Source organism: Platichthys flesus, chromosome 24 (assembly GCF_949316205.1).
Source record: "Platichthys flesus chromosome 24, fPlaFle2.1, whole genome shotgun sequence".
Lineage (NCBI taxonomy): Eukaryota > Metazoa > Chordata > Actinopteri > Pleuronectiformes > Pleuronectidae > Platichthys > Platichthys flesus.
In genome coordinates, this window is record NC_084968.1 from 9,766,579 (window position 1) to 9,790,806 (window position 24,228).

General features: G+C 39.5%; 2 protein-coding genes across 3 annotated transcripts; one reads left to right on the forward strand and one right to left on the reverse strand.

The window, feature by feature from the left end:
- Window positions 1-1,225: 1,225 nt before the first annotated feature.
- On the reverse strand, window positions 1,226-7,171 carry LOC133950120 (E3 ubiquitin-protein ligase ZFP91-like). 2 transcript variants are annotated; one of them, XM_062384326.1, is made up of 12 exons: window positions 7,108-7,160; window positions 6,522-6,890; window positions 6,209-6,240; window positions 6,002-6,118; window positions 5,871-5,898; window positions 5,663-5,773; window positions 5,380-5,547; window positions 4,664-4,714; window positions 4,490-4,568; window positions 4,287-4,401; window positions 3,998-4,097; window positions 1,226-2,981 (listed from the first exon to the last, which is right to left on the reverse strand). In XM_062384326.1, the coding sequence occupies exons 2-12, from the start codon at window positions 6,848-6,850 to the stop codon at window positions 2,117-2,119; spliced, it is 1,995 nt and encodes a 664-aa protein (XP_062240310.1). In that variant the 5' UTR covers window positions 6,851-6,890; window positions 7,108-7,160; the 3' UTR covers window positions 1,226-2,116. The 2 variants fall into 2 exon arrangements, with proteins under 2 accessions (XP_062240310.1, XP_062240312.1); XM_062384328.1 differs by having other exon boundaries at window positions 5,663-5,749; window positions 6,522-7,171.
- A 6,270-nt stretch (window positions 7,172-13,441) lies between these two features.
- LOC133950289 (sericin 1-like) lies at window positions 13,442-22,755 on the forward strand. Its single transcript, XM_062384538.1, has 6 exons — window positions 13,442-13,494; window positions 14,901-14,960; window positions 15,073-17,583; window positions 18,870-18,978; window positions 21,250-21,369; window positions 22,629-22,755. Exons 2-6 carry the CDS (start codon window positions 14,918-14,920, stop codon window positions 22,753-22,755), a joined length of 2,910 nt encoding a protein of 969 aa, XP_062240522.1. The 5' UTR covers window positions 13,442-13,494; window positions 14,901-14,917.
- Window positions 22,756-24,228: the final 1,473 nt, after the last annotated feature.

A 24,228-nucleotide genomic window follows, 5' to 3' on the forward strand; every position in this document is an offset into this window, starting at 1 on the left:
GCTTTTATATCTATATTTACAGGACTATGGCTTGAGTTGTTTTTGTGAGAGAATTTCAATTCTGCATCTGAAGTCAATCAATTAAACATTGTTGGCGAAGTTACATATTGGCAAACCTACACCTGTAATTGTATTATGCTACATACTAACCTTTTCAGGCAATAATAAAGCTGTGATTTTTGTTTCCATCTGTACATATTAAATAAAATGTCTACAAACTCTTTTTCAGCTTGTCGATGTGGATTATTAATGGAAGATTGATCTAAAACACAGTGAAGTGTACAAAATGAAAGGGGCAGATCCCTCTCTGAAGATGTTTGCAGTGTATGTTGACTGATGAAGAGAAAATATGTTATTTGAAATCATATAGAAACAGTTTGTCTATAACATGGTTTACACAGCAGATGGTGCTAACAAGTTGATTTTTCAGCATTATGATGCGGTGCTATCTGCTTTTTCTTTTTACTACCAATAACAGATTCCATCAAGTCTTAACCAACTTGTGCATCACTGATAGGTTTGAATTATAATGCGATTCAGGTTTTCGTGCCAAATATAAAACCTAACATTGGTTTGCTTTGTGTTCCTCTTCTACTTGTCTTGTCTTCTTCATTTATCTTTGCTGAGGCATATACAATACTGTATATGCCTATATATATATATATATATATATAAAGGCCCAACCAACAGTGCATTGTGGTATCTACGTTGAGGGACGATCATATCTAATTCAGATACTCCAGACAGAGATACCAACTTCACCTCTCCCCGACTTTTACTCTTTTGCGTACTTCCCCAGTGGCACAATGTGATTTAGTTATGCATACTTTAGCCTTAACTATCCAATAGGATGCGAACACCTACATGTAACATATTGGACAACAAATTCTAGCCATTCATGGATCTGCTGTTAAGAGTGGGCGACGAAAGTAAAGACTTGGGGTGGCAAATGCTCAAGGTATTCTGTTGGTATTTCTATATTGATGCACCTGCTGGTCTCCTTAATGCATCAAGTCTACATTAAAATCTCCTCGATAAGACATCAGCTGCTGCCGGAGTTCTCTTTTCACCAGCTGCCAGAAAAGTTCCACAACAATCTTTTTTTTCCCAGTACGTGATTTGAGGGTACTGCAGTAATTGATAAACATATGTCATTTCAAGTAATTTGGTTAAAATTACCCTCTTGTTAAGAGGGTTTGTATATAAAATACATTCACCCACAGACTTCAGCACATAATTCATTTATTCTGAACATAATTTTGGATAAATTAAGCCGACGATTACTCAGTAGTAGTGGCAGTGTACAGAGGTATATTTTCTTATTAAACATTTCTAACAAAAACAATTGAGCTCATCTATGAGAGAATTCCGAACGTTTCTTTTTTTAAATCAAAATACTGTTGCCTGTATAATCCTGACAATGCATAAATTACTGTTTGGATGGAAAATGTGACACTGGTGAATAAATACTATCAAATGAGGATGACGATATAGATATTTTGGACATTAGACATTTTGGCATGTGACAGTAGGTAAAGCATGGAGGTAAATAATAAAATAAACAATGGCTGGCTTTCAATGTAAGAACTTTAAAGCTGCTTATTTTGTATTTTGTCTGTAATTTGTTCTTGTCAAAACCTCACTAACCTCATTTGGTTGTAGTTGTTGCTCGTAGGGAATATTTTTCTGGATGTTCTAAGTAGCTAGTGCTGGAGTTAACCTCAGGACACTCATTTCACTCTGTAAATAGATTAAAGATTAAAATAAAGATAAAGATAGCAGGGCTACTATGTGGAAATAAATGTCAATGTCATTTTGGACTTTCCTGTACATTATCTTTAAATCTAAAATGTTTTTTAACATACATATATCTATACAAACACAGGGTGACAACGTTAAAGTTCTAAAATACTCAAATTAAGTGGTGAAAGAAGCATCACTAATCTACATATTTAATCATATTCCCTGACATGAAGTAGTTCTGTAACTGTATGCGTCTGCTATTATATACTCCATGGAGATAAATTGCTATTTCTTGAATTTGCATAAACATTTCCTTCAGTCTTGTGTCCTTTCAGTTTCCCTCCATGAAGTTCATCATTCTCGAGCCGTCTATCTAGATTAAATTATCTCCGTGAATCTCTGCACACTGCAACAGAATCTGTCTCTCTCCTTCCCGCTCCCAGACAACCCCCTCGTCGTCCTTCCTCCTCTCCCTGCAGCTCTCCCAAATCATGTCCCCAACATCCTGGTGGTCCCCGCCCACAATCACCTTTTCCCACAGCTCGCCCTCCCCAGGCAGCGGTGCAACTTCTGCCGCCTCCCTGCCCCACTGCACAGCCTGCTGGGAGGCCAGGGTGGTGACGGAGCTGAGGGTGAGGAGGGTGCTCTGGGAGCCCACGGTGGTCATAGATGCGGTGGTGCTGGCGGGAAGGGCAGGGAGCTGGATGAGCTGCGGGTGGCTGTTGGTGGAGAGGTGAGAGAGAGGAGCAGCGGTGAGGTGCAGCAAAGTAGGGGCCTGCTGCTGGTGTGCTACCTGCACCACCTGATGCGTCGGCAGTTGGAGCAACTGGCCTTGAGACACGTCTAGTTGAGTCTGTGGAGTAAATGGGAGCACCACTTGCTGCAGCTGAGTGAGATTACTACCCACGGCGTCCTCCTGGCTCTCTTGGATCACCTGGCTCTGCTGAAGCTCTTTGATCTCCTGGCTGACAGAGGGCTGTTTAGGCTGGGTGAGGACAGGGACATTCTCTGTGCCCGGGGTGGAACATCTTATTACCGTACCACCATTAGCTGCAACAGCCTCAGCTATGAGCACCTCAGGGTGGCTCTTGGCCTTGTGCGCAACAACAGAGTCTTTTTTTTCAAACTTTTTGCCACAAACAGAGCAAGAAAACTGGTAGGAGGCTTCTGCATCGTGTTTCTTCATGTGCCAGTTTAAGGAGGCCTTCTGACGGCAGGTGAAGCCACAGATCTCACATCTGCCACAAGGTGGAGACAGAAGAACATATTATAATCCAAACTGATGTGAAGCTCAGATCTCACCTATGACCCTTTAACTCAAATTTTGTAAAATAGAAAATTTCAAATCAGAAAAAAAATAGTTAAATATACTCCATAATAAGGAAGTCCTGCATTCAATACAATTATAACACAATATTATTACAAGCTAAATGCAATTTGGCTACAAATAAAAACTACTAATGATAACATGTACAATTGTAGAGCGTGGCCTAGGGGATAGAGCGGGTGCTCTGCAACAAGAAGGTTGCCGGTTCGAATCCCACTCTATCCCATCTGCATGCCTAAGTGTCCTTGGCAAGATACTGAACCCCTAGATGGCCCCTCATAAAAATGATGAGTGTTCTAAAAATGTAAGTCGCTTTGGATAAAAGCGTCTGCTAAATGACATGTAATGTAATGTAATGTACCATATGCAAAGAAAGAAATACAATGAATCCCTCACAATACGTTCAGACATGACTCAGATCTAAAACGAAAACAACTTCACAGATCTTAAAATGTGTATGACAAAGAAAAGAAAATGCTCTTCATAAAGTTTTAAACTTCTGCCTTCTACAGGGCGGAGTAGAAAAACAGGTCTATTAGGTCTGGTGCTTTGCATTGACAATACATTAGGAACATTACATAACACATTACATGCAGTCCCATAAATAGGTACAACTAAGAAAGCTGTTTATACAAAGGATTTAGAGCACACGTGTTTATACAACCCTGGATAAACTATGGTCTGTGGATTAACTAGGATTTAAATATAAGTCAGTTGGCTGGTGTCAATACTTTAGTGACATAATGAGCTTTAATAGTAAATAATGACGTTAGTAGAGTTTGAAATGTTTCTTATCTCCTCTATTGTTAATTCTCAGTTTTTTAGCATGAAAATAAAAAAAAAAACTTAAAATTATGAGAATACTGACAATGTACATGAAATTAAATTAACCTCTAAATAAATAGGCAAACTATTGCTCCTACTCACTGTATAGGTTTCTCTCCTGTGTGGATCATCCTGTGCACAGCGAGGTTATGGGAGCTCTTGAAGGCACGAGCACAAAACTCACAGATGTAGTCCCGTTGGTCTGAAAGACAAATGACGGGCAGAGATTAAAAAAACTGCATGAAAAGAAACAAAGATTAATTATTTCATCTCTCAGCTTGGCTTGTATAATGAAGCAGTTCAAGAAGCTCAGAAATGGTTCTGTTATTAAGAAGACATAAAGGGGGAGTATAAAGAATGTCCACATGAACACTCAAGGCTCCAACATCACCTGTGTGGTGCTTGGCGTGGCGCAACAGCTGCTTCTGCAGGCGAAACAAGCGCCCACATGAAGGGTGATCACAGACATACTTCTTTTTTAGCAAGTGCTGGTATTTTATATGGTGCTGAAAAAGAGAGGAGACAGATGAAGAGTCAGCTAGAAGAAGATCAAAGAACACGGTTGTCCCGGTTAAGGGCGACAGGGTGGCAGACCTGTAGGTAGCGTGGGTGGGCTAAGACAGTACCACAGCCTTCCATTTCACAGCGGACATACTGCACTGGGGGCTTTTTCCTGTAAGGACACAAAAGAGGAAACAGTATCATAATCCAATCTATATACGATTAACACTAGATATCAAAAGGAACTGACATAGGAAAGATTTGTACCTTCGCTTTGGCTGCCGAGGGGCATTGCTATCTTTGTGCTGTCGACCTCGTCTGAATGGAAACAAATCCTGAAGTTTAGTATGAATTTTAGTTGGTCAGGAAAACACTCAGATTCCCCTTCAAATGTTTCAACGTGGTATCAACAAAAAAAGTAATATCTGTAGGCTGAAATGTGTTTTAATACTTTAGTTGTGACTTTTTCCCCATGTAAAAAGGTATATTAAATGGATAATAACTTGTAAAATCTTGACCTAATAGAACATGGATGCAGATGACATCTCAGTGTGAGTCATCGAACAGTTCTAAACCTTAATAACCTCCTTCCAGGAAGTGTTTTTTCGTTGTCCTTTGTTTATATGTTTGTGTACTAACCTAGTTCCAGTACATTCAGATCATAGTAGATGGGTGGTTCCATTAATTTGTATTGGTTTGGCAGAGGTAGGTGCTCTCTGAACCGAGGTAGGTGCTCACAGTTCTAGTTGAATATTTAATAACTCACATGTCACAATCAGAGGTGTACTACATAATGCACTTTTGCAGCCAGCACAAGGGAGGTAGAGACAAAGTACTGCATTAAACCAGCTCACAGGGATGTAGTAATGGGGTTTGTGCCTTCAGATATCAGTCACACCTGAACTGCTCCCATTACCAGTGTGGTTAGCCATCAGTCCCTCTGTGATTTCCTTCAGATAATCATCAATCCACAATTTACTTACTTCCTGGTTGGCTCTGTGTTGTCAACCTCTCCATCCTCAATTTGCGCCACAATCTCAGTTGTTTCTTCCTTTATGACGTTATTTTCTTCTTCTTCTTCCTCCTCCCCCTCTGACTCCTCTTTTTTGACTTCCTCTTGTTGTAACTTTGCACACTGCCTTGATCTCTTCCTATAGAGTTACAAGGAACATCCTAATTGAAACAAACATTTTAACAGTGCTAGTCTTCATATAAAGTAGCATTCGTGACTGATACAATTGAAGACAGGCAGTGAGCTCAGCCTACTTCTTTGTGTCGGGTTGACAGATGAGGTCATCTGGGTCATCACTGTATAGAGGGTCCTCGCCGACAGCTGTGTCTGCATCTGCAAGGCTACATGTGGCCATCGAGACCATGCTGACCTCAATTAAATTCACACTTCAAATTGGCAAAATAAAAACAGAAACCATAAAAACGTCTGCGCTTCTCATTCTATAAGTTGACTAACACTCACTTGACATTGCTGTCCTCCAAGTCCTCCCCTGAAAAGAGCAGAGATACTGAACATCAGCATTCAAATATTCCAGCCTTATTAAAGAGACATGTACAGTGTTTGTAAAGAAACAAGGACGCGGTTTCTCTTACCACATGATGGAGTCTCCATCCCTGCTTCAGGTTTGCCTGCTGCTGCTGTGGTGTGTGAGGCTCGGGTTCTCCCTTTGCCCTTTCCAGGTTTGGACGGCTTGGGTCTGAGAGAGGAGGCTGAGGGATCCAGTGTGTCAAAGTGTTAGGGACACATCCAATACATTTCTGTTTAGAGGTGATGTGCACTTGAGCGAAGTGTGCGTGTACCTTTTCTGTCTGTGGATTTCTTTGTGGCACTTCTGGGAGAGAGAGAGAAAGTAAATAAATGTGAGGTGCAACTAAAACACAAAGCATGATACTGTGATTGTACAAGTACAGGATAACAAGAGCACAGAGGAAAACATGTACATGCAACTCAATATCTGGTATTTGTATAGCTTTAAGAACCCCCAGTGATATCATAAAACACACTTCCGACAATTATAGCCATGAGCCTCCTTGCTGTGCAGACTCACTGGGGCTGCTTGCAATAGTCGTGTAGAGTAAAGTAGCTGTCATGCCTTTCTGTGCATGCACTTACTGTGTGACGGGTGAATGTCGGGAGCGGGATCCTGCTCGTCTCCCACGTCCCCGGAGCGGACTTGCGGGTTTTTTCGTGCAGTCGCCACGATCCTCCGACCCCGCAGCGGCGCCAGCTGCATCTCCTCGGGCTCGCAAAACACGCACGGAGCCTCCGGCAGGAGACCGAGGGTCCGGGACGGTCCCTGCAGCTGCAGCGCGGCCTCTGCGTCCCCTTCTCCCGCTGGGCGATTCAAGCGAGTCCGCGGATGAGCTCGGGGCCTCCTCGGGGTCTCCGGTTTTCTCGACCCCGGGACGAGGAGCCGAAACCTCGTCCTCCCCCGAGTCCATGTCGCTGTAGTTCGACTGTCAAGAGCCTCACGCACGTTTCCTACTCAGTTAGATGTGAAAATATAAAAATGAAGATCACAGAAGAAGGCCTTGCTCCGGTGGGACCAAGTTATGTTCGCTGGCTAATGATAAAATGAGCGACACTACACGGCTGTTGCATTAGATCTGTTATTGTTAAAAAATATCACGTAATATGAAGAATATTATTTTACAAACATTGAACATTATTGTCTTCTTAAAGCGACAGCAAACCTCACGTTTCTTTGGTGGAAACCGGTTCCGCTCAGGATGCGTCTCCTTTAAGAGCCGCAGCACGGAGAGGCGATAAGATCCTTTTTGGACTAATGGCTTTCCATACTATTTACAAAATGGGGGTTATGGGAAATGTAGTTTTTAGTACAACAGCGGTATCTCTGCCTTTCATATAATTTGCGCAGTCCTTATGAATAACTTTAGAATAATTTGAGTCCTACAAATAAACGAAATACTACATTCATATATTATTTTTAAACTAATCTATCGTTACACAACAATGTATAAATACCTAACTACTACAATTAGTGTCACTTATCTTTTATTCTTATAGACTCCTCCATAATATTGCAGTGGTAAAGTAATGTGGATAAATACCTCTACGAATATTTGCTTAATTATTTTATTTTCTTCTATTACACATGTGAACATACATTATATGTAAAATAAGGTCATTTTTTTAGCAGAAAACACAATTAAATACTACTATCACTTACACTTTCTCTTATTGTTTTATCCTCCATAATATTGCACCGATACATCAATATAATTAAATCCTCCTAAAAGTATTTGTTGGAATGTTTTTCTTTTACCATATTGCAGACTTACATAACATCAGAAATAATGTCCTTATTTGACACAAAACACAAATAACTTGAGTCCGATGTGTCCACCGTAGAGACAACAGGATTCGAGGTGTGGCTGTGTCCACATGTCCTCTGCGTAGCGGAAAAGAGATAACATACACCACAGAAACTAGTCTCACATGAGTGACAACAATGTGGTATGTTTAGCTCTGGTCTAAATGGAGGTGATGTTATCTGATGGTAGGATATTGTAGAAAAGTTAATGATGTCTCTGGTGTGGGTTTTATCACTTTTGAACGCCATTATAGTTTTTAAATCATTTCTCAAAACGTACTTTTACCAAATGGCTTCTATTTGATTGATTCTAGCTATATCTTTTAAAATATTTTTGCCATTTTTTTGCATTTTGTTATATTTTTTATTTGTTTTTAGATTTTGGGTTATATATATTTATGGAATTTTTGAATATGTGTTATGCTAAAATATTTGATATGATAAGTAGCTCGTCAATGAGTTAAGGGCATTAAACTAATGAAGGAATATCTAAACAAGTTGTGACAGAGTTGGTGGTATTTAGGGTTAGGGGGCATGTTTGGAGCAAACTCCCTGGTATACACATCAAATCTTGCCTACACCCCAGTTGTGCTTGTCAGTGGCCCTCAGTTAAAATGTATGTGTTAACCTATGCAGTTGTTCTCAACAAATATTCTCCCCTTTCAAGTAAAGTCAAACAGAAATGGATAATAAATTTTGACTTAATAGAACATGGAGGCAGAAGACATCATAGTGTGAGACATGGAACAGTCCTGAGCCTAAATAACCTCCACCCAGGAAGTGTTTTTTCGTTGTCCTTTGTTTATATGTTTGTGCACTAACCAAGTTCCAGTACATTCAGATCTTAGTAGATGGGCGGTTCCATAACATTTTTATTGGTTTGGCAGTTCCTTTTCAGCATGAATCGATGTAGAGTTATCCCCCACCAGATCAAGATAATGAAAGACATTGAAGAGTTTGTCATATCAGGGTTAAATTATGCATTTATTCTATTGACTTTACACCGACAACAGAATGTTTGCCCGGCAAACAGAACTATTTTGTCTATACATTTTTTCTTCTTTTTGTTTTTCTTCAGTATTTATTATGGTTCAGGAAACAGGCAAACAAGAACAGATGACAACAATAAAATAAATACTAAAAGAGATGATATAAAAGAAGGGTACTTTAGGGAAAACAAATCAAAGAAAGTAAATAAGTAGATGAATGATTAAATAGATTAACTTGTGTGAAACAAGTAGGAGAAACAAGTTGAATATCAAAAGAGGAGAGTATCAGTATAAATGAAACCAATTATATTTTGCATGGTTGCATCTGCAAACATTGTTGACTCACCCAGGAACATATTTCTGACTGTCATGCCAGCCACACCTGAGGCTTCAGACGTCACAGATCAGGGTAACAAGCTCATCTGCACGCACATTTTAAAACAGAGCAAGACAGAGGAGCTAAATCTTACCAACAAATCTTACAATCTATCTGAGATAGTCGCATCACGGAAAGCATCAATTCTGGTCAACAACATGAAGTCAACTTTACAACACAAGATATTTGAGACACATAAAAGTAGGTCCCTGTCGATAGTGTTAAATGTATTCCTCCCCACAATTGGAATCATCAATATGTAGACCAACATTTCCCTTGAAGGTGAAAAGTCTTCCTGTCCCATATTTTTTAGGGAAAAACAAATTAAATGATGAAATAGAACGACAAATAGAATATAACTGCAAAAGAGTTTTGGAAATTTATATAAAATCTAAACAATATAAAAATAATTAAAGCCAGGTCTTGAGTTTCTCATGAATGATGTCCACATACTACTGCTAGGAAAGAATCTAAGTAGGAAAGCAAACTGTATTAGATGCACAATGCAACATGTTGGCAGAAGGGTCAGACGACCTTAATAAGATTCAGTAGCTGTGTTGATACAGTTGATATAAGAATAAATATGTCTGTAGCTCCCTCCAAACCTCTGCTTTAGACTTGCGGCTCAATTACACACATCATAAATGACAATGAGAATCATGATTCACTCTAAATGAACCGTGAACCACAACTCTGAGCGATGGGTTGTTTATTTGGATAGATCGTGTGGAGTTGCACTTGCTTGCCTCATCGATTTTATACAACCACTTTCCCAAGAATGTTTTGTTTAAAATATTTTCTCAATGAAAAATATGCTTATGAATTAAGCTTACAATTAACATCTTTCCCAAGTACAAAGACAAAACTTAGCAAAAGAGAAGTTTTTGAGTGATTTTTATAGACATATTTTATTTGATCAAAGAGGGAAAGCATAATGAACCTAAAAGCTTTAAAGACTTAGTGAACTTTCTGGAGACAGATAGCAGAATAATGGAAAATAACATTATTAACAGTAAAATAATAATGAAGAAAATAGCGGCACAAACAGAAAAAACCCGAAATGAGATCAAATACAGAGCAGTTATTTTTAAATACGTCTTTTCACTCAGCCCCTGCTGAAGTGTGTATGTGCGAGTGGGGGAATGTTGTCTTCCACATATCATCTCACAGCATCCTTCAGCCTGCATAGAGCGCACACAGACTCCGCACAAGGAAACAAGTATGCAAGAAGCGTAGAATATGCCATTGTTAGTAGACGGTGTTGGACTTCATATAATAGGACCCAAATGCCTCAACGTCATTTTTATTTGTCTTCGTTTTGTTATCAGAGATGCTTGCTGCTCATGCACAGCTATCACTTGTCACCGAGTCTTACTGGCAGTTGAGTCAGCTTACAAAGGGTTAAGTGACTATCCCTACAGAGGATTCCACAAGTCTGACAAGTTCTCAGACTATCCAATTCCGGTGTTTTTATAACGTACTAGGAAGAACAGACATATGGAAAAGTATAGAGGGCCAGGCATTAGACCAAAATGAAAAGATGAAAAATATCTTTCCATTATGCATTTTGAGAATCGAGTTGAAATGCCAAGAAAAATCTAACTTTATAAGAGGAAGATCTCTTTTTTTTCTTCCCTAAACTCCCACTTGCTAGCGTTCCATCTTGGTTATAAATGTTCAAATTATTTTCTAATATCTGGCAATATTTTACATGCCCAAAAAAGAAATTTGCTCTAAACTAACAATTGGATTGATTCAACTACCACATTGAACTGTCAAGCGTTGTATCCACCACCAAATAAAAGCTGCCCTTATGTGTAGTAACATGAACCATTATTTGAATTCAGGAGACACAAATTATGATAACACTGCAGCTATAGTGCATATGTTTTAATCTCTTAAAAAGGGAAAAACCTTGTTGGAGATGTTTGAGACGAAATATATGGACATTTAACTGTGGGAGATTCTGTAATGGCCAATTTCTCTGAGTTAAACCAGTAGAGGAAATAAATGCAATATTGTCAGACGACAGTATCAGTATAAATGAAACAAATAATATTTTGCTTGGTTTTAATGCACCTGCAAACATTGTTGACTTTCCCATGAACATATTTCTGCCTGCCATGCCAGCCACACCTGAGGCCTCAGTCGTCACAGATCAGGGTCAGACCAGCATTCCACCTTTGTCACGTACCGATCACATGCTAACAAGCTCATCTGCATGCACATTCCAAGACAGAGCACAGACAGAGGAGCTAAATCTTACCAACAAATCTTACAATCTATCTGAGATGTTCCCATCCCTGAAAGCATCAATTCTTGTCAACTTCAAAACACATGGGGTCAACTTCACAACATCAGGTGTTTGAGACACAATCAAAATCGGTCCCCGTTGATAGTGTTCAATGTATCCCTCCCCACAATTGGAATTATTCAACAAGACCAATTTTCCTCTGAAGGTGAAACGTCCTCTTCCACACAAAAAACTGTATCTGTATCTATGCACATCAAACTGAGACTAATTAATGTTGTTTCACTCTGGGATCAAGCTCTTGCCCTTGTATTATTTCTTGAAGAATGCTTTGTTGCTTTCCATACAAAGCAATAGAAGAGAAACAATAGAAGAGAAACTAAGAGTAATTGGATAAAAGACCTGAAAAACATGGACATCATTTTTCTATGTATATCAAAAAGATGAGTTCCAGCAACAACACCCGCTGAGACCATCCTATCTATAACATAGTACATCTAAATGCTAACACAAACTAAAACCTACTTGGCAACAGTCAATACAATGTCAGTCAATGTCAAGCATCTTGAACAATGACAAACTACTGAAAACACCTGGAGGAGTCAAACCCAGCTACAAGAAATCTAGATTTAGTTGTTTATTATTTCACAGATTCCCACATTGCCACCAGAAGAGTTACAGAAGGCTTGAAGGACTGTATGACCGAGTATCAGCCTCCAGGAAGCACCTGCAAACCCAGATTTGCCGTATTGGAGCAAAGAGTGAAAACATGATTGCCTTGGAATTCTTAGAATTGCTGTATGTGATGTCAGAATGACTGCCCATTGATTGTTTGCAACAGACTGTTCAGAAGCCTAGTTGTCCAAGAGATAATGCACAACCGCAAATAGATATATCACTCAGCCATCATGCCATGAACATAAGCCAGGCACTGAATGATGTTCATGGAGTTTCCCCCTGCATATATGTGGTGGTGAGGCCAGTTGTGCTGCATTCTTCTCTGTGGGTGTATGTGTGTATGCTTCCTTCTTAAAGATAACACTAACGTCCTATTTTAAACATGATGCGAATAGATCTAATTCACAAATGATTTGGAAACTCAATTATTTAAAACTGTATGATTTTTCGTTTCAGTCATAAATTGTTTGTGGTTTCCATTTTTATTTGTAGCCATTTTTATTCCTTAAGCTTTTTCTCATTCTTACTTTTATTGTGGAAAAAGTACTAAATAAGAAAAAAAACTACCATGCAAATTTTTTTTTATTAACTTTGTGATTCTGATGTTTATTATCTTATTCATCTGCACACAGTGTATTTATTTTTCCTTTCTCTTTACCCTGATGCTTATATATGCAATCTTCTGAAATAATTACCTCTTATGTATATACAGTTTAGAGCACTCCCCATTATTCTTCCTAAATAAAACAAATAATCCTTATTGTTTTGTTGTGACGATAATGATGTTGCTGTTAATTATTTTAACTTTTTCATTTTTTGGACATGGCTGGCATAACATTACAATGATTCTAATCTCTTTTATTTATTTATCTAATTATTAAATCATTTCAACATGACAGGCCACGGTCGGAGTATTCTTTCATTGTTTTGGCATGATTGGTTTGTCACTTGGCTAAACCACATGACTTTTAATGGAATTTGAAAGAGACAGATAACATTACAAAGTGCATTGGCCCCAATGTGCCTTGCCAGTACATATTTGTTTTATAAATAAGTACACAATCACCCCAACGTGCATAACTGGCACTTACTCTGTACCTTTACAAGACATCTTTACCTGATCTCCTACATTAGTCTTGTAAATAAACGTAAATAAAATATAATAATGTTTTCAATGCTCCATTGTGTTAGAGATATGACAATGAGATCCAGTTTGTTCAGTAAGTGGAATGCATGTAACACAGCGACTGAACCATGAATTTCACAGAGACTTGATTGCAGGTATTGTTTTCTTTGTTCAGCCTGATGTGTTGATGCCCAAATGACGTCACACTTTCTTCAGATTTCCTCTGTATATAAGACACCACACCATACAGCTTTCATGAAGGGGCCTTAGAAATAACGCATATCTAAAGAACCTAACAGAAGATTATTTCTAAATTTGAATATTGCTTACGGTAAGTACATCTTTACTTTGAAAAACATTACAATTACAGGGTGTTTTAATTTAACTAGATTATAATTTACTATAATGAGTAAATATTGAGTGCATGCTATGTATTATGGTCAATTTGCTAAATCTTAATTGATTTGAATTGTTGGAACATTTAGACATGTCATAAAATTGTCATAAAATTGAAAACCTTTTTTTTAAATTGACTACCAATTTAAAATATTTACCATGCTGAGATTGATTTAAAGATTAAGCTAGGTCTTGATTGCTGCAGTATATGTTATAACTCACTAATTAAGGTTTTACGAAGAAAAGAACAAATAGTCCTATACACATATTTTATTCATATATATACATCCAACAATTTGAAATCATATACCACCTTATAGAAAAACTAAATCTGATTTATTGGGTATAATTGTGGTCATGATGCTACATAAGAGAAACTGGGAATGCTTTGTTTGCATAAAACTAACTAACATTTGCCGTTTTTTAAATATCTGCAGAATCTTAATTTCTTGAAATAAAAACGTTATTTTTGCATGTATAAGTCTGGTCTTAATTTGTACCAGATTCGAATCAGTAATGTTTGCAGACAGGTAGACTGATCACAGCTTCTTGAACTCAATCACACAGGCTTACGCTCCTTGGGCATTGCAATCCTCCAAGGAACATTGTGGGCCCTTGCACATCAATTATCTCTTGAAGACTAATTTTTTCGAAGAGCACCTCCTCTTTAAACTCATCATACACCTCAACATGCATAATTAGCACTTACAGTCAAATATCAATACACATCTAATACTGAACAGATTATCTCTTCCTAGACGCCTGGGTTTTCACTAGTGTATGTTTGTTGTTTTATTTGTAAAAAAAAAACTAAACCGATTTCAATCAAGCTTGGTGAGGATTGGGCTGAGCCTGGGAGTAAACTATTAAATTTAGGTTCTGATTTAGGATTTCAAATTTTTTCTTTCACTGTGTTTTATGACAAATACATTTTTTAGGTTAACAGACAACTTCCCATTTTTCTTTTATATTTCCTCTATAAGAACTTAACAATTTAGTGTAGGGTTGTTCAGCAGATTACTGTATTGATTGCCAATATAGTTAAAGGTCTGCCTCTGTTCTGAAATTTTGGACCTTCATAGGTCTCATTGAATACTCATTGAAAAAAAGAGACATTTGATATGCTGTGTTACAGTATAGGACTGTGTTTATACAATTGAAAAAATATGATGATGATTTCATGATGTAAATTATTGTTAGCTTATGTTTTTATGCACATGTAATTGCTGATTTGCCTAACATCAAATATCTTAGTTTAACTAGGTAAGTATAATTAACAATTGAAGTTCATGTATATTATATCTATAACACCTTTTGTTCCTATGCTGTCAACTATTGCAGGATAAAAAGCAGACACAATGGCTTTTGGACCAGTCTTATCAAGTTTGCTGATATTTATAGGTAAGTTATTGATTATAGCAAAATTATTCGAAGCAGTTACCTGACAATGAAATTCCTTTTAACCTTTAAACATTATTATTATTCAAATGTGTTAATTGTTCTTTACAAATAGTGGCCATTGACCTAAGTATGACTAGTGGATCAACTACAACTGGAGGTTCAACAACAACTGGTGAATCAACTACAACTGGAGGTTCAACAACAACTGGTGAGTCAACTACAACAGAAGGCTCGACAACAACCGGTGTATCAACTACAGCTGGAGGATCCACTACAACGGGAGGTTCAACAACAACTGGTGGATCAACCATGACTGGTGGATCAACTACAACTGGTGAATCAACTACAACTGGTGGTTCTACAACAACTGGTGGATCAACCATGACTGGTGGATCAACTACAACTGGTGAATCAACTACAACTGGTGGTTCTACAACAACTGGGGGATCAACCATGACTGGTGGATCAACTACAACTGGTGAATCAACTACAACTGGTGGTTCTACAACAACTGGGGGATCAACAACAACTAGTGGGTCGACCACCACAGGCGGGTCAACTACCAATGGGGGATCACCTACAACTGGAGGTTCAACAACAGCTGGTGTATCAAGTACGACTGGGGGATCAACTATAACTGGTGTATCAACTTCAACTGGAGGTTCAACAACAACTGGAGTTTCAACAACAACTGGTGAATCAACTACAACAATAGGCTCGACAACAACCGAGGTATCAAGTACAGCCGGAGGATCAACTACAACCGGTCTATCATCTACAACGGGAGGTTCAACAACAACTGGGGATTCAACAACAACTGGTGAATCAACTACGACTGGTGGTTCAACTACAACTGGAGGTTCAACAACAACTGGTGTATCAAGTATGACTGGTGGATCAACTACAACTGGAGGTTCAACAACAACTGGAGGCTCAACAACAACTGGGGAATCAACTACAACAGAAGGCTCGACAACAACCGGTGTATCAACTACAGCTGGAGGATCAACTTCAACCGGTCTATCACCTACAACTGGAGGTTCAACAACAACTGGTGGTTCAACAACAACTGGTGGTTCAACTACAACTGGAGGTTCAACAACAACTGGTGAATCAACTACAACAGAAGGCTCGACAACAACCGATGTATCAACTACAGCTGGAGGATCAACAACAAGTGGTGGATCAACTGCAACAGAAGACTTGTCAACAAATGGTGTATCGACTACAGCTGGAGGATCAACTACAACTGGAGGTTCAGCAACAACTGGTGAATCAACTACAGCTGGAGGATCAACAACAACTGGGGAATCAACTACAACAGAAGGCTCGACAACACCCGGTGTATCAACTACAGCTGGAGGATCAACTTCAACCGGTCTATCACCTACAACGGGAGGTTCAACAACAGCTGGTGGATCAGCCACGAATGGTGTATCAACTACAACTGGTGGTTCAACTACAACTGGAGGTTCAACAACAACTGGTGGTTCAACAACAACTGTTGGTTCAACTACAACTAGAGGTTCAACAACAACTGGTGAATCAACTACAACAGAAGGCTCGACAACAACCGATGTATCAACTACAGCTGGAGGATCAACAACAACTGGTGGATCAACTGCAACAGAAGACTCGACAACAAATGGTGTATCGACTACAGCTGGAGGATCAACTACAACTGGAGGTTCAGCAACAACTGGTGAATCAACTACAGCTGGAGGATCATCTACAACTGGTCTATCAACTACAATGGGAGGATCAACAACAAGTGGTGAATCAACTACGACTGGTGGTTCAACAACAACTGGAGGTTCAACAACAACTGGTGAATCAACTACAACAGAAGGCTTTACAACAACCGGTGTATCAACTACAACTGGAGATTCAACAACAGCTGGTGGATCAACCACGACTGGTGTATCAATTACAACTGGAGGTTCAACAACAACTGGTATATCAACTACAACTGGAGGTTCAACAACAACTGGTGGGTTGACCACCACAGGCGGGTCAACAACCCCTGGTGTATCAACTACAACTGGTGTATCAACTACAACTGGAGGTTCAACGACTACTGGTGAATCAACTACAACAGTAGGCTCGACAACAACCGGTGGATCAACTATAACTGGTGGATCAACTACAACCGGTCTATCAACTACCACTGGAGGTTCCACAACAACTGGTGGTTCAACAACAACTGGTGAATCAACTACAACAGAAGGCTTGACAACAACCGATGTATCAACCACGACTGGGGGTTCAACTACAACTGGAGTATCAACTACAACTGGAGGTTCAACAACAACTGGTGGATCAAGTGCGACTGGTGAATCAACTACAACCGGTCTATCAACTGCAACAGAAGGCTCAACAACAACCGGTGGATCAACTATAACTGGTGGATCAACTACAAACGGTCTATCAACTACAACTGGAGGTTCAACAAACACTGGTGGATCAACCATGACTGGGGCATCAACTACAACTGTGGTATCAACTACAACTGGAGGTTCAACAACAACTGGTGAATCAACTACAACAGTAGGCTCGACAACAACCGGTGGATCAACTAAATCTGGAGGATCAACTACAACCGGTCTATCAACTACCACTGGAGGTTCCACAACAGCTGGTGGTTCAACAACAACTGGTGAATCAACTACAACAGAAGGCTCGACAACAACCGATGTATCAACCACGACTGGGGGTTCAACTACAACTGGAGTATCAACTACAACTGGAGGTTCAACAACAACTGGTGGATCAAGTGCGACTGGTGAATCAACTACAACCGGTGGATCATCTACAACCGATGTATCAACTACAACTAGTGGATCAACAACAACTGGTTGGTCAACCACCACAGGCGAGTCGAGTACCACTGGTGGATCAACTACAGCAGGTGGATCAACTACGACTGATGGATCAACTACCACTGGAGGTTCCACAACAACTGATGTATCGACCACCACAGGAGCGTCAACTACCACTGGGGGATCAACTACAACTGGTGGATCAACTACAACTGGTGGATCGACTACAACTGGTCTATCAACTACAACTGGTGGATCAACTGCAACAGAAGGCTTTACCACAACCGGTGTATCAACTACGACTGATGGTTCAACTACAACTGATGGATCAACAACAACTGGTTGGTCAACCACCACAGATGAGTCGAGTACCACTGGTGAATCAACTACAACTGGTGGATCAAATACGACTGCTGGACCAACTACAACCGTTGGATCATCTACAACCGGTTTATCAACTACGTCTGATGGATCAACTACCACTGGTGGATCAATTTCAACCGGCGGATCAACTACAACTGGTGGACACACAAACACTGATGCGCCCACAACTTCAACACCTTCTGCACCAATAGTGGTTGTCAAAGCCACCATAGTAGAAGCATTTGTAGAAGAACTCAGTGATCGAAATAGCACTCAATTCACGACACTTGCTGCAAAGGTTGTAGCTGTGGTAAGGATAATGTTCAATTGATCAGATTTCATATGATTCTAGTTTAATTGAATTATCTTTTGTAGTTTCTTTCTTAATTAGGAATGTTTTTCTGCTTGCTTCCTTTCAACAGTATGATGCTGTCTACAGGACAAAATATGGCTTACTCTTCATCCGCACTTATGTCATAAAGTTCACGTAAGATATTTTTTGTATTTGTCAGATTCAAACTGAATATGTGCCACCTGGGTTGTCATTAATATTAGAGCTTTTACCTTCATTAATTACAAAATAATTACAGATAGAAATTATCAATGTTATAATAAGTATAATTTGATTGAGATATATGTTTGTTTTGATGCAGACGAGGCTCAACACGAGTGGATAATACTGAAGTGGAGGTGGGAATTGTGTTCAATGACACTACGTCATCTGCAGAAATCCCCAGCTCTGCTGATGTTGCAACAACATTAGTAGAAGCCGTGAACAACCACACCAACAACTTCAGCATTACGGTGGAATCCACCTCCATCACAGCAGTGTGTAAGTAACAGTGGCCCCACATTCAACTTCAGCTGACATTTGTTTGGTATTATTGATGTTGAAGCACCTAATGAACAATACTGTTGTATCAATTAATAACAAAAAATGAATTTTCATGATAATCAATATGAATTGTCCAAGAATGTTTTCTGATATAATTTTGTTTTTATATATTTGTTTTAAGACTTTTGCTCATAAACACATATAGACAACATATTACTATTCAGCTGACTCAATTAATAACAAAACATTTTTTTGTTTCTTTTGCTGCACCAACAACATCTTCACCAACTACTGAAGTACCTACTACCCCTGCCCCTACAACAGCTGTACCAACTACTGCAGTACCTACTACCACTGCACCAACTACAGCTTCCCCTACTACTTCTGCACCTACAACCGCTGCATCAACTACCGCTGCACCAACTGCAGCTGCACTAACTACTGCTGCACCAACTACCTCTGCACCAACTACCGCTGCACTAACTACCGCTGCACCAACTACTACTGCACCAACGACTGGTGCACCAACGACTGCTGCACCAACTACCGATGCACCAACTACTGCTGCACCAACTCCTACTGCACCAACTACCGCTGCATCTACAACCGCTGCCCCTACTACGGCTGCACCTACAACCGCTGCATCAACTACCGCTGCACCAACTGCAGCTGCACTAACTACTGCTGCACCAACTACCTCTGCACCAACTACCGCTGCACTAACTACCGCTGCACCAACTACTACTGCACCAACGACTGGTGCACCAACGACTGCTGTACCAACTACCGCTGCACCAACTACCGCTGCACCAACTCCTACTGCACCAACTACCGCTGCATCTACAACCGCTGCCCCTACTACGGCTGCACCTACTACCGCTGCACCAACTACCGCTGCACCTACTACCGCTGCACCAACTACCGCTGCACTAACTACCGCTGCACCAACTACTGTGGCACCAACTACTGCTGCACCAACTACCGCTGCACCAACTCCCGCCGCATCTACAACCACTGCACCAACTACCGCTGCACCAACTACCGCTGCACTAACTACCGCTGCACCAACTACTGTGGCACCAACTACTGCTGCACCAACTACCGCTGCACCAACTACCGCTGCACCAATTACCGCTGCACCAACAACTGCTGCAACAACTACTGGTGCAACAACTACCGCTGCACCTACCACTGCTGCACCAACTACCGCTGCACCAACTACCGCTGCCCCTACTACTACTGCACCAACTACCGCTGCACCAACTACTGCTGCACAAACTACTGCTGCACTAACTACCGCTGCACCAACTACAGCTGCACCAACTTCTGCACCTTCTGGACCAGTAGTGGTTGTCAAAGCCACCATAGTAGAAACATTTGTGGAAGAACTCAGTGATCCAAATAGCAGTCAATTCAAAAGCCTTGCTGCAAAAGTTGTAGTTGTGGTAAGTAATGTTCAATTGATCAGATTTCATATCATTCTAGTTTAATCAAATTAACTTTTGTAGTTTCTTTCTTAATTAGGAATGTTTTTTCTGTTTGCTTCCTTTCAACAGTATGATGCTGTCTACAGGACAAGATATGGGTTACTCTTCATCCGCACTTATGTCATAAAGTTCACGTAAGATATTTTTTGTATATTTCCGATTCAAACTGACTATGTGCCATCTGTGTTGTTATTAAAATTAAAGCTTTTACCTTCATTAATTAAAAAATAATTACAGATAGAATTTATCAATGTTAGTATAATTCGATTGAGATATACGTTTGTTTTGATGCAGACGAGGCTCAACACGAGTGGATAATACTGAAGTGGAGGTGGGAATTGTGTTCAATGACACTACGTCATCTGCAGAAATCCCCAGCTCTGCTGATGTTGTAACAACATTAGTAGAAGCCGTGAACAATACCAACAACTTCAGCATTACGGTGGAATCCACCTCCATCACAGCAGTGTGTAAGTAACAGTAGCCCCACATTTAATTTCAGCTGACATTTGTTTGGTATTATTGATGTTGAAGCACCCAATGGACAATACTGTTGTATCAATTAATAACAAAAAATGAATTTTCATGAAAGCAATATGAATTGTCGAAGGTTGATTTCTGATTTGCTTATTTATTTGCTGATTTATTTTAGTAAATGTAACAATTTTGACTCATATACACATATACACAACATATTACTATAGATGATGTATTTACACTAAAGATAATATGTTACTTTAATACATTTTACTCACTTCTTTCACATTTGTGTTTGAATACTGTAGCAACTACAACTGGTGGATCAACTACAACTGGAGCTTCAACAGCAGCTGGTGGGTCAACCACCACAGGCGGGTCAACCACGACTGGTGGATCAACTACAACTGGAGCTTCAACAGCAACTGGTGGGTCAACCACCACAGGCGGGTCAACTACGACTGGTGGATCAACTACAACTGAAGCTTCAACAGCAGCTGATGGGTCAACCACCACGGGCGGGTCAACAACGACTGGTGGATCAACTACAACTGGAGCTTCAACAGCAACTGGTGGGTCAACCACCACAGGCGGGTCAACTTCGACTAGTGGATCAACTACAACTGGAGCTTCAACAGCAACTGGTGGGTCAACCACCACAGGTGGATCGACTACCACAGGTGGATCAACTACAACTGGTGTATTAACTACAACTGGTGTATCAACTACAGCCGGTGTATCAACTACAACTGCTGGGTCGACCACCACTGGCGTGTCAATTACCACTACAGGATTAATTACAACTGGAGGTTTAACAACTGTCACATCTGAGGCAATCACAACAAAACAACTGACTTTCAGATCAGTTGGAGAGACATTCACAAGTGACTTGGCGAATCCATCATCTGCAGCATTTAAAAGTCGAGCCTTATTGATTAAGACAACAGTAAGTGTATTTTTTGGAGTGAACTTGGATATGATTTGAAAGATATTAACACTTTTATTGATTTTATCATCAAAAATAAATATTTTAGATATTACCTACAATTTACAAATACATTTTTCAGATATATTTTTACAAAATGGCAGTTTTATCCATTTTGTAGGACAGCCAACAAATAAAAGTACTTATAAAGGGTTTTATTTATCTTTTTGCAGCTTGAACCTTTCTACAAACAAGGATTCTCTTCATTTCGCACCTTAAATGTGGAGTCTTTCAGGTAATATGCTACATTGTCGTGATACATCTTAAGAATATTGGCATTAATACAATGAAATTAAAATAATACTTTTGGTATTTTCTTTTGCAGCAACGGATCGATCATCAACAACATTAGACTGGGCTTTGCATCAACATCTGTTCCGGATAACATGCAGATTGCCAATGTATCGATCAATGCAGCTTCAAATATCACAACCTTCAATATTGAAACCAGCTCCGTTTCTGTGGATGACACACGTAAGCAAGACTGAAATTTGTTTGCTGATTTATTTTAGTAAATGTACGATTTTGACTCATGTACACAACATATTACTATATATGATGTATTTACACTAAAGATAATATGTTACTTTAATACATTTTACTCACTTCTTTCACATTGGTTTTTGAATACTGTAGAAACTACAACTGGTGAATCAACTACAACTGGAGCTTCAACAGCAACTGGTGGGTCAACCACCACAGGCGGGTCAACTACGACTGGTGGATCAACTACAACTGGAGCTTCAACAGCAACTGGTGGGTCAACCACCACAGGCGGGTCAACTACGACTGGTGGATCAACTACAACTGGAGCTTCAACAGCAACTGATGGGTCAACCACCACAGGTGGATCGACCAACACAGGTGGATCAACTACAATGGTTGGATCAACTACAACTGGTGTATCAACTACAACTGCTGGGTCGACCACCACTGGCGTGTCAATTACCACTGCAGGATTAATTACAACTGGAGGTTTAACAACTGTCACATCTGAGGCAATCACAACAAAACAACTGACTTTCAGATCAGTTGGAGAGACATTCATAAGTGACTTGGCGAATCCATCATCTGCAGCATTTAAAAGTCGAGCCTTATTGATTATGCTAACAGTAAGTGTCTTTTTTGGAGTGAACTTGGAAGATATTAACACTTTTATTGATTTTATCATCAAAAATACATATTTTAGATATGACCTACAATTTTCAAATACATTTTTCTGTTTTATTTTTACAAAAAAGGCAGTTTTATCCATTTTGTAGGACAGCCAGCAAATAAAAGTACTTATAAAGGGTTTTAATTATCTTTTTGCAGCTTGAACCTTTCTACAAAAAAGGATTCTCTTCATTTCGCACCTTAAATGTGGAGTCTTTCAGGTAATATGCTACATTGTCGTGATACAATCTTAAGAATATTGGCATTAATGCAATGAAATTAAAATAATACTTTTGGTATTTTCTTTTGCAGCAACGGATCGATCATCAACAACATTAGACTGGGCTTTGCATCCACATCTGTTCCGGATAACACGCAGATTGCCAATGTATTGATCAATGCAGCTTCAAATATCACAACCTTCAATATTGAAACCAGCTCCGTTTCTGTGGATGGCACACGTAAGCAAGACTGAATGTTACATTTTCAAAAATATCCAGTATTACATATCCGCTTGATAAGTCAACCTCTGGTTTTCTATTTCACATTTACAGAAGTGTCAAGGGGAGTCGGCCACAAGATCAGTCTCATCAGCGCATCATTCCTGGTGCTGATGTCATGGCTGCTGTCAAGCCAGCCATAGTTACTGGGCTGATGAAAAAGGACATTATATTCATCAGAAATCCAAAAAGTTGATAACAGCAGCACTTCTATTCAACCAAACTTTGATAAAGCTCTCTTTATTTCTGTTTGACATCATAGGAAGAGACTCTACAAAAATAAAACGATTATTTTTACTGTAAAATCAGTAGAGTGCATTCCTCCGTCAAGGCTAAGCAATAATCAAGTTCGTCTAGTTTCTGTAGTTTGGTCTGAAACTATTTATTTTTCAAATAGCATTGTCAATGAAAGGAATGAAAACTCTTCCTGGATTTGCCCCTTGATCTTGCATTCATATAAAAATTTGATGGGTTCTCTCCAAGCACATGCCACATCTCCCCACCATATGGGGTTTAAAGGGGTTTAGTAGAATGTGTGCAATTCTGCAAATAAACAAAGAGATACATGTTAAAATATATTGGTGGAGGTAATTGAACATTTGAGTAGTGACAATTGAAACCTTCAGATCACGTCACACTTAACTTTT